The sequence below is a fragment of the Vanellus vanellus genome (assembly GCF_965231255.1).
Source record: "Vanellus vanellus genome assembly, chromosome: 22".
NCBI classification, from domain to species: domain Eukaryota; kingdom Metazoa; phylum Chordata; class Aves; order Charadriiformes; family Charadriidae; genus Vanellus; species Vanellus vanellus.
In genome coordinates, this window is record NC_138927.1 from 7,427,482 (window position 1) to 7,440,897 (window position 13,416).

The 13,416-nt window shown below is 44.7% G+C and overlaps 1 protein-coding gene across 3 annotated transcripts in view; it reads left to right on the top strand.

Moving 5' to 3' along the window:
• Positions 1 to 13,416, top strand: part of LOC309680637 (protein argonaute-1) — a 61,287-nt gene that overhangs the window by 27,556 nt on the left and 20,315 nt on the right. For 2 of the 3 annotated variants that reach the window (XM_082494300.1, XM_082494301.1), the window contains exon 1: positions 10,713 to 10,857. The exons of the other annotated variant lie outside the window; for it this stretch is intronic. In XM_082494300.1, the coding sequence (XP_082350426.1) occupies positions 10,742 to 10,857 (116 nt within the window). In that variant the 5' untranslated portion in view covers positions 10,713 to 10,741. Of the gene's footprint in view, positions 1 to 10,712; positions 10,858 to 13,416 lie in introns of those variants that run through there. 3 annotated transcript variants of the gene reach the window in all.

Consider the following 13,416-nt stretch of genomic DNA (forward strand, 5'->3'; position numbering starts at 1 on the left):
GTGCTTGCATGCCTCTAAAGTGTGCGCATCTTGCAGAGATGTTTCCCTCCGCCATATCTGCTTGATCTCGGTGATCACGTTTCCCCTTCCCTCAGGATTTCAGTTAAAGGAAATATTCTGGTAGTTTACTTTTAATTTGCACGGTTTTAGAATCCTTGCTGAGTAGCTTGCCTCATAACTAAATTTACACTTTAAGACTAATTTAGCTGGCAGTCTCCAGGATGGTTATTCTTAATAATGATTCTGAAATCTGGATTAAGAATCTCTTCTGCTGGCCCAAAGTTCCAGTTCTTCAGTACCTCCCCAGCTGTTTGGCTGGGGAAGTGCCCCTCTCGCCACCAGGAAAGGTGACATCATTTCTTCGTAACAACTAACAGACTCAAACCTGCTTGGACAAGGCTCAATATACTGTTTTTACAAAAAAAAAAAAAAAAAAAAGATCTTTTGGGGGAATAGAAAATAAAGGTGCCACTGCCTGACCCAGTGCTGAGCCTGGTACATCTGTATTGCTTCCCCATGTGCACATGGCTCCTTTGGTCATTTCACCCTCTGCTTGTTTGGTGACAATTTGTGCACCAAATCTATTAACAAAGTGGCAGTAAACATTGTTAAAAGCACTGCCAAAATCTGAGAAAAGGGCAGAAACATGCTCTGAATTTATGCTGTCTAGTGAATCATAGTCTTTATTCTTCTTATGAACCATAGGTACCTAGAGTCTCATAGCTCCTCTGCAAATTGGAAAAACAAACACCAGCCTGATGTCAATCCTTCAGTTGTTATGGGAATATTGAAGCATAGTGTGCATTTATCAGGTTTTTTAGTCAGTTGAGTGTACGCTTGTCAGATGTCTTTACATCTTCCTCCCCGAGAGGGCTGTTTTAAACCACGCAGGAGGAAGGCTGCACATTCACACGGGCACCCTCATTATCTGCAGCAGCGTTTAATATTTTAGCTTTCCCTACAGTTGCCTCACTTTGTGCCTTGCCTTCCTGTCGGCCCAGTCTGCAGTGCTCTCCCCCGTTCTCCCAGTGCCGTTTCGCAGGGTCCCCTCCAGTCATACACCAGGTGCATAGTACCAGATTTTTCAGTGCAGAGGAACAAGTCTGCGTGTGCAGTCCGCATTCCTGGCAGCGCCTGCGGAACGTGCCCGCAGCTGCCAGAGCTCCTGTCCAGTGAGTCGCTGCTTCCTATAAATAGAGACATAAATACTTGCAGAGCACTACGGTCTCAAGCATGACCGGGGCCGAGGTGTGTTTTCTTCTGGTAGATTTGGTGAGGATTGAAAAAGCAGAAAGGTGATTGATTTGGGCCTGGGCTCCGAGTCCTACGAGCCGTTGTATGCGACTGCAGCCGCACTTTTGGCAGCCTGGGAGGGATCCAGACCGCGGCCGTTACGGGCTGGGGAGCAGCTGAAAATCCTCCCCTTTGAGGTAACGGGGAACCCCAGCCCTGCGCTTCCAGGCGTGACCCCCGCGGGCGTCCACATTCGGCCCCTCCGGTGGAGACGGCGGGTGCGGGTCCGGTGCCCGGCCGCGGGGCTGGGGCACGGCCAGCCCCGTTCTTCCCGCACGGACACGCTCCGCGGGAGCCGTCACTGACGGACGGGCTCGCCCCGCTCGCCGGCCCGGCCTTCAGATGCCCCCCGCCGCCATTCCCGCCCCGTTGCCGAGCGACCGCGCCGGCCACTTCCGGTCCCGCCTCCCTTCCCCGCCCCAGGCGCGCGCGCCCGCCCGGAAGCACCGCCTCCGGAAAGAGCGTGCCGCCCGGCGTGCGGGGGCGGGACTTCCGGCGGTTGGGGCGCGCTTGCGGCGGGGCCAGAGCACAGCGCGAGCTGGGGCTGCGGGCGGCCACGCAACTTCCGCCCGGAGGGGCTCCCGTCGCCGCGCGCCGCCGCTGCCTGAGGGGCCGGGCCGGGCTGGGCCGGGAGCTGCGGGCGGCCGAGGCGACGCGCCGGGCCGCGGCCTGCGGGGGAGCGGAGCGGGGTGGGCCGCCGCCCAGCGCAGCGCAGCCCCGAGCCGGCCGCCGGGCCCGGCCGAGCGGCGGAGCCCGCAGCCCCGAGCGGCTGCGCCCAGCTCCATGAATGGAAATCGGCAGCGCAGGTAAGCGCGGGAGGCGGTGGCGGGGCGGCCCGGCGGGGCCGGGCCCTGCTGCCGGGTGGGGGGAGCGGGCGCCGGCCCTTCCCCGCGCCCCCACCGCTCGGCCGTAGTAGGGCTTCACCCGGTTCAGCCCCCGGCGGAGCGGCCGGCGCTGAGGGGAGCGGCGGGGAAGCCGTGCGGGTTCGCCTCGTGGGTGAAGCGGGTGGGAGAAGTTCTGCCCGGCCGGCCGGGCCGGGGAAACCCTTGCGGTACGGTTCCGGTACCGGGGAAAGCTGGGCGCCGCGTCCTGCCCTGCTGCCCGGTTTCCTGTGGCATAGATGGTAGAGAATTAATTTTTTGTATTTCATAACGAGTGTTTCCCAGGCAGCGGCCGTAGGCCGGCTTGCATAATCTTGTAGCTGTGGTGATGTCTCCGAGATGCTGCTTCGGGAAATGAACCCTCACCGGCGGCGCGGGCGGTTACCGGTACCCGCTCCCTTCAGCATCTTCCACCGGGCAAATGTGAGCCCTTCGCCCCTTGTGCGGCTGTCGCTGGGCGCTAGAATTTTAAGGGTAATTGCACGTGCCTTCGGGAATACTGCTGCACAGCAGCCTTCGGTCGTTTCATCCTCTCCCGGGGGAAGCACATGCCTAGTGTTTATAAACGGTGCGCTTAAAGTGTAGTTTAAGAGTTGGAGAAGGAACTTCGGCTTCAGTTTATCGAAGTAATTTAATTTCAAGTCTGACAGAAAAGTGGAAGGAGAGTTGAGATTTGGGCAGTGTGCAGTTGGCAGTTCGGGATGTAACTGGATGGCAAAGGGGATGTCAAAAGCCACTTGGAATTCCATTTCTGTCCCTTCAGGAGGTGCCACAGCTAGTGGAAATGTGAGGCTGAAGGTGTCAGTGTAAAACATGCGTTTTCGTCTCTTCTTGTGTAGATACCTTTGTAACTTATATGGGGATTTAAGATAATGATGGATTTGGCCAGAAAAACTTGCCATCTGAGCTATGGCCTTGCTTAATGAGGTACATGATGGCATTGCAGCTGTTTTAGGAAGCAGCTGGATTGTAGCAATCTGATGGAATTAAGATTATATGATCATAAACTGTGTGTGTTAAACTTATAAAAAATTATAACCTGGTACAACTCTGTTTGTTCCATGATAAATAAACGTTTTCTTCCATGTCCGCTGGGTAATTAGTGGAGCGTTTAGTGTGATGTTGATGTTCCATGTTTCAGGGAACCTTCTGGCTGTCAGACACCAGTACTGGTACGGGAGGACACAAAGCATCCTTGGTGCAGCAAGTCAAGGTTAAAGTTCTGTCATAAAAGGAGGAGGACATTGCTTCCTTTTCTGTGTGTGAAGGGAAAATATGGGATAGAATAAGCAGAGTCTCCACCATAAAGTGGGGAAACAAAGACAGGATTGTGAGTGTACCTGGGGTAAAGGACGGAAGTCCGTGCTGGGACGTTTTAGGTGAAGAGTGCTTGGCCTGTGAAATCTGGTCCAAATGATGTGAACATAGTTTAAAGCAGAAGGAGGATGTGAAGCTGGCTGTTCAGGGTGCAGGTTACGGCAAAATCGAGTAAACTGAGGAATAGCAATAAAATGCTCACTGTAAAAAGGTGAAGCAGTAAAAGCATCTCTTGGTAAAAGATGGAATTCAGTGTCGTGCATCGCACCAGGAGAGTGTTAAGTAAACTCCCGAAGGGCAGGTATATTAAAACAGTGCTGCCAAGGAACTGAGGATGCTCTGTGGTATAATTGAGTCAAATCAGAGTGCTGTGTGTGTCTTCATGTGTATGTCATAAATTGTTCCTTCTGACTTCACAGCTTTTTGTGTTAAGTGTCGAATTGGAGTTTCTTGACTCTAGTATGGTATGTTTTTAGTGAAGCTTTACATACATCTTCAATCTTCTCTTCGCTTTTCTATACAAACTTTGGGCAGATAAGATTCTGAGAATTTGCTTCTCTCTTCTGTGTGAAGAGCAGTGATTTGGGAGGACCATTAAAAGTTGCGTTTTTGTGGGTGGGGTTGAGGAGGGAAGGGGAATGAATCATAAGTGCTTTCAAAAGTTGCTCTATTCCAGAACATGTGTGATGGAGTTACAGTGGCAGTTCTCTCCAGAGTTGCAGTGGAAGCTGTTTGACTCGCAATATGAACTTTACAAATTCTTTCATCCTCACAGCTTTGCTTCCTTAATGGTAAAGGTGTCGGGATACTTCTTGAGCTAAGTTCCAGTAGAAATTTAAAGAAATGACAGGAATATCTGGCTTATGTGCCTTTTGACACATCTGGTATGCATTTAAACAATAATTGAACCGCAGTCTCCTGCTGTATCTAGCTCCAGCCAATTCCTCCAGCAGAGAACTGAGTCAGCCTGCACTCGGTGCTTTGCAGTCTTGCTGGATGGTCTGAAAATGCAGCTGATGCAGTCCCAAGACTTGTATTAAATTTGGAGTGAGAAGTAGCAGCAAGCAGGGGGACTTGCCAAGTGATAGGAGATACTTTGATAACTGCAGTAATTTTTCTCTCTCGTTAGACTAGACTGTATAACCAAACTGTCATACAAAGCATTTACCTTTTAATTAAGGAAAAGGTTGTAGTTAGATACAAGTCAGTTTTGTTCTTAATGTTCTGTAGTCATAGTTTCTCATTTCTTTATGCTCTAGGGCAGTTTTCTGAAAATGGTGACATTCATTAAGAATTTATTGCTTCTTTCAATTTTGTTCACATGTAAAATTTGTTAGGATGCTACATTTTAGTATTATGTTTAAAAAACTTTTGTTAGTAACTGTCAAAACTGTATTTTATTCTGTGAGGGGCTTTCTGGTAGGGTGGTTCTAAATTGAGTAATATGACCGTGTGTCTCAGATCTTACTGTTCTGCTCTTAGATATTTTTCAGACAGTAAATTGGAAAAAGGGGAACTGCTTGCATCTTAAATTTGAAACCTCGATAGCAGGTAGGTGGCCAGCACGTTTCACTCTCTCCATAACAGCAATTCAAAGTTAGTGAGTAAGGAGGGGGAATTGTGTTGTTTTCAAAACAGTACATATGAAACCAAGAAAATAAAAATGTGTGCATTAAGAATTGTGTATTTCCTTATAAAGTGGGTTTTTTAGTGTAAATGCAAGTACATGTTGGGAAAGGTTTCTTTTGGTGGCACAATGTGGTATATCTACACACAGCAGTCCGGATTGTGTCAGTTTACCTTCCCGACCCCGGCCTGGGCAGTACCTCCAAGGGAAGGCTGTTGCTGCGTTAGTGTGGGTTCTCGTGTTCTCCTCTCCTAGAGCAGTTAGGTAGTAACTTTACTATGTGCACGCAAGCTCCTGTTTTGAGCTTAAAGTTTGTTATGATTAGATTTTTGTAATGGTTCAGAAGCATTTATTATCTTGTAAATGCTTCCAAAACACTTCGTATGTTTGGTAACTTCGTTAGGATAGAACAAGTTAGCACACTAGTATTTACTTGTGCAGTTGGCTGTCACTGAGCATGGCATCAAAATCTTGGCTCTTGATGAGTTCTAACATGACTTACTATCTGAAACCTTAAGAAAAAAAAGCCTAAATTAAGAGTAGGAATGTTTAGAAAACGTGGATTGCGTTACTCATAAATAATGTAATGCCACCCAGTGAGGCTGCAGCTACAGAAATAAGGCGATTCATGATTTCTGGCATAAGTAAGGAGCTCGATTATTGAAACCAACATTTAAATATAATCTTCCCTATCTATTTTTTTAATCTAGAATTAACTTATTTTTCAGCAGTGATAGGATTTTCTTTGAGCTCCACAGGCTGGGCCTCTGAGTCCAAGCAGAGGCCGGGGGCCCTCTGAAAGGGAATATTGCACACCCCCCTCCTCCATCCTCTCCCCGCTCCATGGAGAGCTCGCTCCCCTGCGCAGGCTCCAGCCTGAGATAGGATCTGTTAGACAAATCTGCCTTGTGTTACTGAGCCAGGGCTCAAATAATATTTTCCCCGTTAAGTCCTCTATCATGTTTTTAAGGCTGTTCAGTCACCCATTCAATGAGAGATTTAGAACTGTTTTATAAACAAAAATAAAACTACTGAGTGATCATCTGTTAATATTTTTTGGTTTTATAGTGCTGAAGTCCACAGTAGGAAAGAGGATAATTTTTTGCAGGAGGCTTTTGGTACTGATGTTTCTTTCTGTAAGAAAAGGATCACGTAAGGAAATCTGTATTTCCTATTAGCATCTTGCTAGAAATCAGTATTTTGCTTCATGCTGTAAAACTGTCTTGCATGCCAAAAGCTTCAGTTTTCCATAAAATGGTTTGTTGAAAGTACTTGCAGGTTTCTGTGCTTCTGCTTTTTCTGCTCAGGCTTTATTCCGATTAGGGCTTCGTTTGGTTGCTAGGTAGATTCGAGCCTGTGTTTTGGATGCGTGCCAGATGTGTTCTATACTGCTGGCTGTATTGCCATAGAAATTACAGCCAGGTTTTGTTGTGTTTAATCTTTATTATAACATCCATAATTCCACAGAAGAAAAGATTCTGATTCAGAGCTCATTTAAACCATTAGAGGGGCTTCCATGTTGGTCTGGAATATGATCTGACTTTAACGGGAATTTTCAAATTGTGGATCTGAATAATGACAACTGCAAATTGCGCCTGTTTGCAAGTTGTGTGGTGATTGGTTCTGATGGCGGCTTGAAATTAATTTCCTTGTCCACCTATTCTTAATGTTACTCCAAACTTTGACTCTTTGAAAAAGTAGTATTGGTATGAGTTTATTCTTCAGGATGTATTTCATAAACAATACACTTATCAATTTTAGCTTTTTTTTTTAAAGTTTTGAAATACGAGTTTCCTCATTAGGCCCTCTAAAAGTGACAATTCCTTTTCCATCCCCTTTTGGGTTTTGTTGAAATACTGGATTAAATATCAGCAAAGCTCTTCAAAATATCGGCCGTCTCTCGTCAGCGAGGTATGTGGCTCTGGGACGTAGGTTGCTGGTTCCTCAGCCGAGCGCAGATAACCAGCTCGCGTTCCCGTGCACTCTGGGCTGGAACAGGAACGTCCCATATGGGAAATACCGGTGTAAATCCCCTGTGAGCTGCAGCGGGATGCGAGATACCCGCTTCTGATGGTGGCACAGGTGGTAGGGAGCAAAGCAAGGTCCTGGTGCGCAGCTGGGCGCAGCACGCCCGTGGGCGCTGGTGGTGAATGGAGTAGGTGGAACTTTGCTGGCTCAGTGTTAGACTGTTTTGCAGGTATGTTGCGAGGGGGTTTTGCTCCTACTTGTCTACTGAGCGTTCACCGGGGAGAAAAAAGTCTTCCCACATTGCTGAAGGATGTTCATAAGTAATGACTTCAGCAAGGTTGTGAATAGTAATTTATAAACAGATATACCTTTAGGTCCTGAAGAGAGTACTTTTTTCCCTAGCTTCTGTTATTACTGATTTAAATGGTTAGTTACATATTTCCTCTGCATATTTTTCCTGTATGTTTTCTAATGAGTAACCATACATTCTGGAGGTTCAAGTCATTTAGTGGCAGATCCTGTGTCTTCTTGAAACATATTCCCTTGCTGTATAAAAGCCTTCCAAGAATCTTGTCTGAAGTCTCAGTTTTAGTTCCTATCTGTGTATTCATTGCTTTGTGCTATAAATCAGTTGACTGGCAACGTTGGGACTTCCCTTAACTGGTGTCATGAATTGGGACTGTTCTGGCGTGCTAAACAGACTCGGTTTATGTTTTATCTTGGCTTTGGAAGAGCATACTAGGCATATGTACATACCTGATGCCCTAATGGCAGAGCAGCAGTAGTTTCATAAACGCAAGTTTCTCCTCTAGAAGTTCTCCTGTGGGTGACTGGGCAGTGCAGAGCCGCTCTTCTGGGGGCACTGGGAGACAGAGCCGGGGCCAGGCTGTGCTGCAGGAAGGCTTCTGCGAGGGTTTTTAAAACTATCACTTTGTTTTTGCAATGGTTAAATAACATGAAGGAATCGGCCTGGCGCTCACAGTCATTCTGTGCTGTCTAGAACAATACTACTTTTAGTACTTTTGGTGTGTGTGTTTATTTCCATGAGGTTGACACAGGACTTAGGCATGAGGCTGAGTGAGTCACTGATATGATACGGAGCAGTAGCTGTCCTCGGAGAGCGTCGCTTGTTATTTATGTTTTATTGGGTTTTGAGTCACAGGTTTGAAGCCGGTGACACAGACTTTCACAACATGCAATCTGGCAACTTGGTGTATTTTGAAAGCAGGATATTCCGAGTGGGTGCTGGTGGGCTTGGACAGTGTTAGCAGAATTGAGTTACAACATACTCATGTTTTTAAGTTAATTTGGCCAAGGGAGCATGTTTATCGCACAAAACAATAGCAAAATCAGCTGAATTCTTAAAAATTATTCCTGAATAGTGTATAGGACCTGCACTTCTTATTCACTTATTGGTCACTTAATTCCTCTTTGCCAGAATCTGCATTGTCATTTCTCCCAGGGTGAGCTCTTTCCTGAGGAGCCGTGTGTGGTACGGCTGAAGAAGTGGGTGAGGCAAAGGAAAACCTTTGTCTAAGAGCCGGGAGTTTCTTGTACTGGTTGCGGCATCAGGATTCCGTTAATCTGAGCGAGGGCCGCCTAAGGGGATGGTGTTCCCGTGAGGGGGTTTGTTTCTTCGCCAGCAGTTGAGTGCTCACTTAAAAACTTCAGCTTAGGGCGACTTCCAGAGGAGAGGGTGACAAAGATTTCAGCCGTGCCGTATTTCCCTCATCCATGCGCTTCAACTCCTTCACCTAACCTTCGTGGAGATAGTCTTCACGCTGGCTGTTCTTGTGGATTTTAGCAGCCGGTTTTATGTTTTACATGATTTTAACAAATGGGGCGGGAGGGACAGGGCGGAGCAGGCCATAGCAAGCTTTTTAATGTTATCCTTATTTTAGCAGTTTTGTTAGCATTTCCTACAGATATGAACTAAATATGAACTATGACATGTATGTCTTCATAATATTAAAATCTATTGAGTCATTTACGTCGCTCAGGTGTTTAGTAGTAACTTTTGCGTGTGCTTACATTCTGAAAATATATCTGGAGTAAATTGTAGAGCTGCTTTTACTCGTGTGACCATATTAAAATGAAGAAAAAGTTGAAGAGAACAGATGCTTGGAACAAGGTTTGCATAAGCATAGTCTGTGAGGGTGTTTTAAATGATGCGTCTTGGTTTATGTTTTTGTTTTATCTGGTGGCTGGAAGCCAAGCCCACTCAGAATTTTTGGTAGGTTTCTGGGTAGAGCCAGACAAATGTTACAGTGGAATTTAGCTTTGATGTTCACCTAGTCTCAGTACATGGTTTTCTTCAAGATAATGTGATTTTTTTTCCAGGAATGGTGAAGATTAATCAAAAGGCAAATAAGACACTTTTACCAGCACTTGACATTTTACCTCTTCTATGAAAATGAGTGGGCTGGAATTGCTATCTGCGTCACTGAGTAGGAGTAGAGGGGAGAACTTTTAACTAACTTAATCAAATGCTCTGTAAATCATGACATTTGTATGATGAGTAATTTTTTAAAACCCGGGCTACAAAGCATATTGGTTTTGTTGTTGCTTCTTGACTGGAAAGAGGTATTTTTAAGTGGAAATACCAGTAGAAATTCTTGAAAGTGGGTTATGTTTACTACTGTTTTTGGTTTTGTAAGGCATGAGTAACCCAGGTCTTGAGCTGAGGATTCTCATCTAAATGATGCAAAGTAAATTAAATGGATAACCACATGAGAACGTAACGTATATTACTAGACAGGTGTTTTTAACTGGCTTTCAAAATACCCATCTCTTATTGCAGACTCTGATGGTTTCTCCGAGCAGCCATGGGTATTCTCTAATGTAATTGAGAGTTTTACAATCCTGTGTCTTAATCTGAGTCTTTCCTCTTCTGGTCTATCGGCTTTATCGGTGCAGTTAGGCGGGAGGTAATGGTTTTACTCTTCATCCATTTTAAGCCAGCAAAGTTCAAGAATAATCTGTCTTCCAAGGCTAAGCTAATCATGGCAATGAAATTAAGAGTTTATTGCAAACAATATACATCAGTCCTGGACTGCTTTCATGGTTTTGTATTCTGCGGCAACTTTGTTATTACTAGGGCATTCAGAAAAGACTTGCAAAACTTTTAGTGTTTTAATGGCAGACAGACTTTCCACAATAGTACAGCGTTACAAGGAAAAGCACACTTTTTTGTTTGTTTCAGAAATCTCCTGATTTTATTCATGCTAATCACAGAAGCTGAAACTCATCAGTACGAAGACAGTCTAGGTGTGGTTGGAGGCTCATGGAGGAAAAATGGGCAGGTGTGTGTTTGGAGCCGAGCGGGTTGGCATGCTGCGTGCTGTTTGATGCAGCTCATTTTCCCGTCTCCCAGTGTGCGGCTCTGGTGCCTGCTCGTCCTGGCAGTGGGCTCAGGGACGTGCCTGAGACTGAAAAAGGGAGTACGTTACTGAGTCTCAATGGGAGACAAGTACTGTACCTGCAAATGCAAGGACCCGCGTGGATTTTTAAACTGCCGAAATGTAAGCAACTAGTACCTTTGCAATGCAGCCTGTCTGTTGTGCTTATCTTCTAATTGGTGATCTTTGTTTCTTTCACAGGACCCGTCGGGGCACAGCCCCTACTCATGGTGCCCAGACGTCCTGGCTATGGCACCATGGGCAAACCCATTAAACTGCTGGCCAACTGCTTCCAAGTTGAAATCCCAAAGATTGATGTCTACCTCTATGAGGTGGATATCAAACCAGATAAGTGTCCTCGGAGAGTGAACAGGTAAGAAGGTGAAAGTTGTCTTAAAAATTCCAATATCAGCATAATTTACAAGCAGTGGAGGAACCTACTGAAGTAAATATAGTCTCTATGTAGCTTAAAGCCTGAGCATTATGCTACAGAGACCCGTGTGCAAGTTCTCACAAACATCTGTGAGACGGGTGCAGAGCCTTTTCCACGTTCTCTTCGCTTCGGTTGTGACCAGGTGCTGTGAAGTGGGTCAGCCCTTAAAGGTCACAGTACTTTGTGAGCTGTTTGGCAGCAACCCCTGTTCTTCAGGGCAGCATAAATATGGTATAGCTGTAGGCAGTTACCTTTTCTGGTTGCCATACTGGCTGTTGAATCATTTGAGTTACGAGGAATCTGCTCCTATGGGTGTGTTTATCCTCAGTGGATACTGAGGTCTGTTGCAGCATGGGTTAATCTGAAAGGTTCCCCAACTTAATTCACTGGGGTAGTGTGATCAGAAGCTGGTGACTAAAAGCCGTGGCTGTAGGTGCAGGAGGAGACAGCCTTCAGCTGGAGAGCTTCCATTAGGAGTAGTGCTACGAAAGCACTGCAAACAAACTAGTTTTCCCCTTGTTAATAGGTGATTTCGTGCAATCAGCTTTGTATATTTGAAATGGTCAGGCTTGGTTTGAGCTCCACCTGTGTCCTTTCCCTGCTGGTTTGGCATTTTGTATAGAGCATTTTATCTCGCCTTATTTTCATGTCTGCTATGTATTAGGGCCAGATAAATCCCTTCCTAGGCTACTTTGTTTCTAGGTTGCTGGTTAAATGGAAAGAATATTTTCACATTCTGTATCCCTGTTCATTTGGCGATCCGGCAAGCTGTACATGCTGGGTGCTGGATTCTTCAGCCTTAACAGATTGCTAGTGCAGCTTGTTATGTATGGTCTTCGTGTATTTTGTCCTAAACCTCATGAACTTTGAGAGCCAGAGAGGCCTCCCCAGAAAGCGTAGTTAATTGAAAACCTGACATTAGAGCTGTAATCATTCTTGCTTTTTAAAGATTACAACATTTCATATTTCCTTTATTTCTTTTCTACATTGAATATTTTTAATTTTTTTTAGGAAGAGTTACATGTTAGTCTCTTGTGAAATCTGTTTCATCAGTTAAAGTTCAGGGTAGCTGAAGAGCAATTTTTTCTTCTTTCATCTGCAACTCTGTTTTTTTGCATTTTATCAATAAGGTATTGCTAGGACCTGATTCTGACTGGTGATTTTTTCTGCTGCTAGTTACATAGTGCAGTTATGAAGGCTATATAAATATCCACGTTAAGTATTAGCTAAAAGGAAACTAATTGCTAAATTGGGATATAATAGTCCCGTGTGAATTAATATTTAATATAATCTTGCTGTTATGCTCATAGGGATATAAAGAGAATATAAACTCTAAACTGACTTGCTGTTTTGTATCTCTGATGCTTTTCTAGTGTGATCTTGTCATGAAGAAAAATGCTATTTCACTTAAAATCTGTTGACTAAAAACTCTTTTTTTCTCTATTGTATGGAAATACTGGATCAAAATAGAGTGAGGGAGACAAAGCTGTAAGAACTCTGGTCGCTTCGGCAATTGCAGTCTGTGATTCTCTGTGTAGTTAGTTGTTGCCATAACAGTGGGGCAAAACTGGAGATGTTTGAAAATAGGGAATTTGAAGTAAGTTGTTTCAAAATAGCAACTAAATTTTATATAAAATTTAAAAGAAAAAAAATCCCTTTCATGGTCCTGTTTGTAGGGTAATTTCAAGCCTGCTTCCGAGACCAAAATTGCAGTTTGTCACAGCTTGGTTTAGTTGGTAATGCCTTAGACATATGCTGTGTCTTCTGAAGTTTTCAGCTCGTGTGGAGAGGCAAAAGCATTCGGTTTGAGTTTGTAAAGTAACGCTGTGTGAAATGATTAGTGGTTTTGCTTACCTAAATAATAATCATTTCCTAAAGAGCGTGTTTGCAGCTGAGACAACTTCTCATACCTTTTGCAAGTCTCAGATTGAGTATGCACCCGTTGCTCTTGACTCTTGTTAGGTTGTGTGAGGGTTAGTTGTTTCCCAGAAGTGCTATTTATAGACGGCAGTTAGTTTTAAGTGCTTTTTGAGGTTTCTCATTCATAAGTTCAGTTGTTGTAGTGTAGGTGTAATTCAGATGCACGTGTAACTTTGTCCAGAAGCTCATCAACTTTCTATTCCACTGGTGCGGACTCTCTCGCTTTTCCTTAGCCGTGTCACCCGCTGCTGAAGCAGCTCTCTGGCTTTTGTCAAGGTAAACTGATTGAACGCAGGCAGCAAACCTAACGATTTGCTTTAATAGTCAAATATTTTCAAATGAAAGACTAAATTTGTTTTCAAATTTGGTGGCAAATACAGTATGTAAATTATGAATCCTAATAACTGTAGTTTAAAATCTGAAAGCTGAGGGTGAAGCTTGCATGCGTATTGTTGTTTTTTTTCCTAAGTAGGGAACTGTGAATTTGGTCATTTAAAAATACTACTACTGTACCAACTTTCATGTGTGTGAAAATGTGGCAGATCTTAGTTAAAAACTGCAAGTGCTTGTATAAATGAG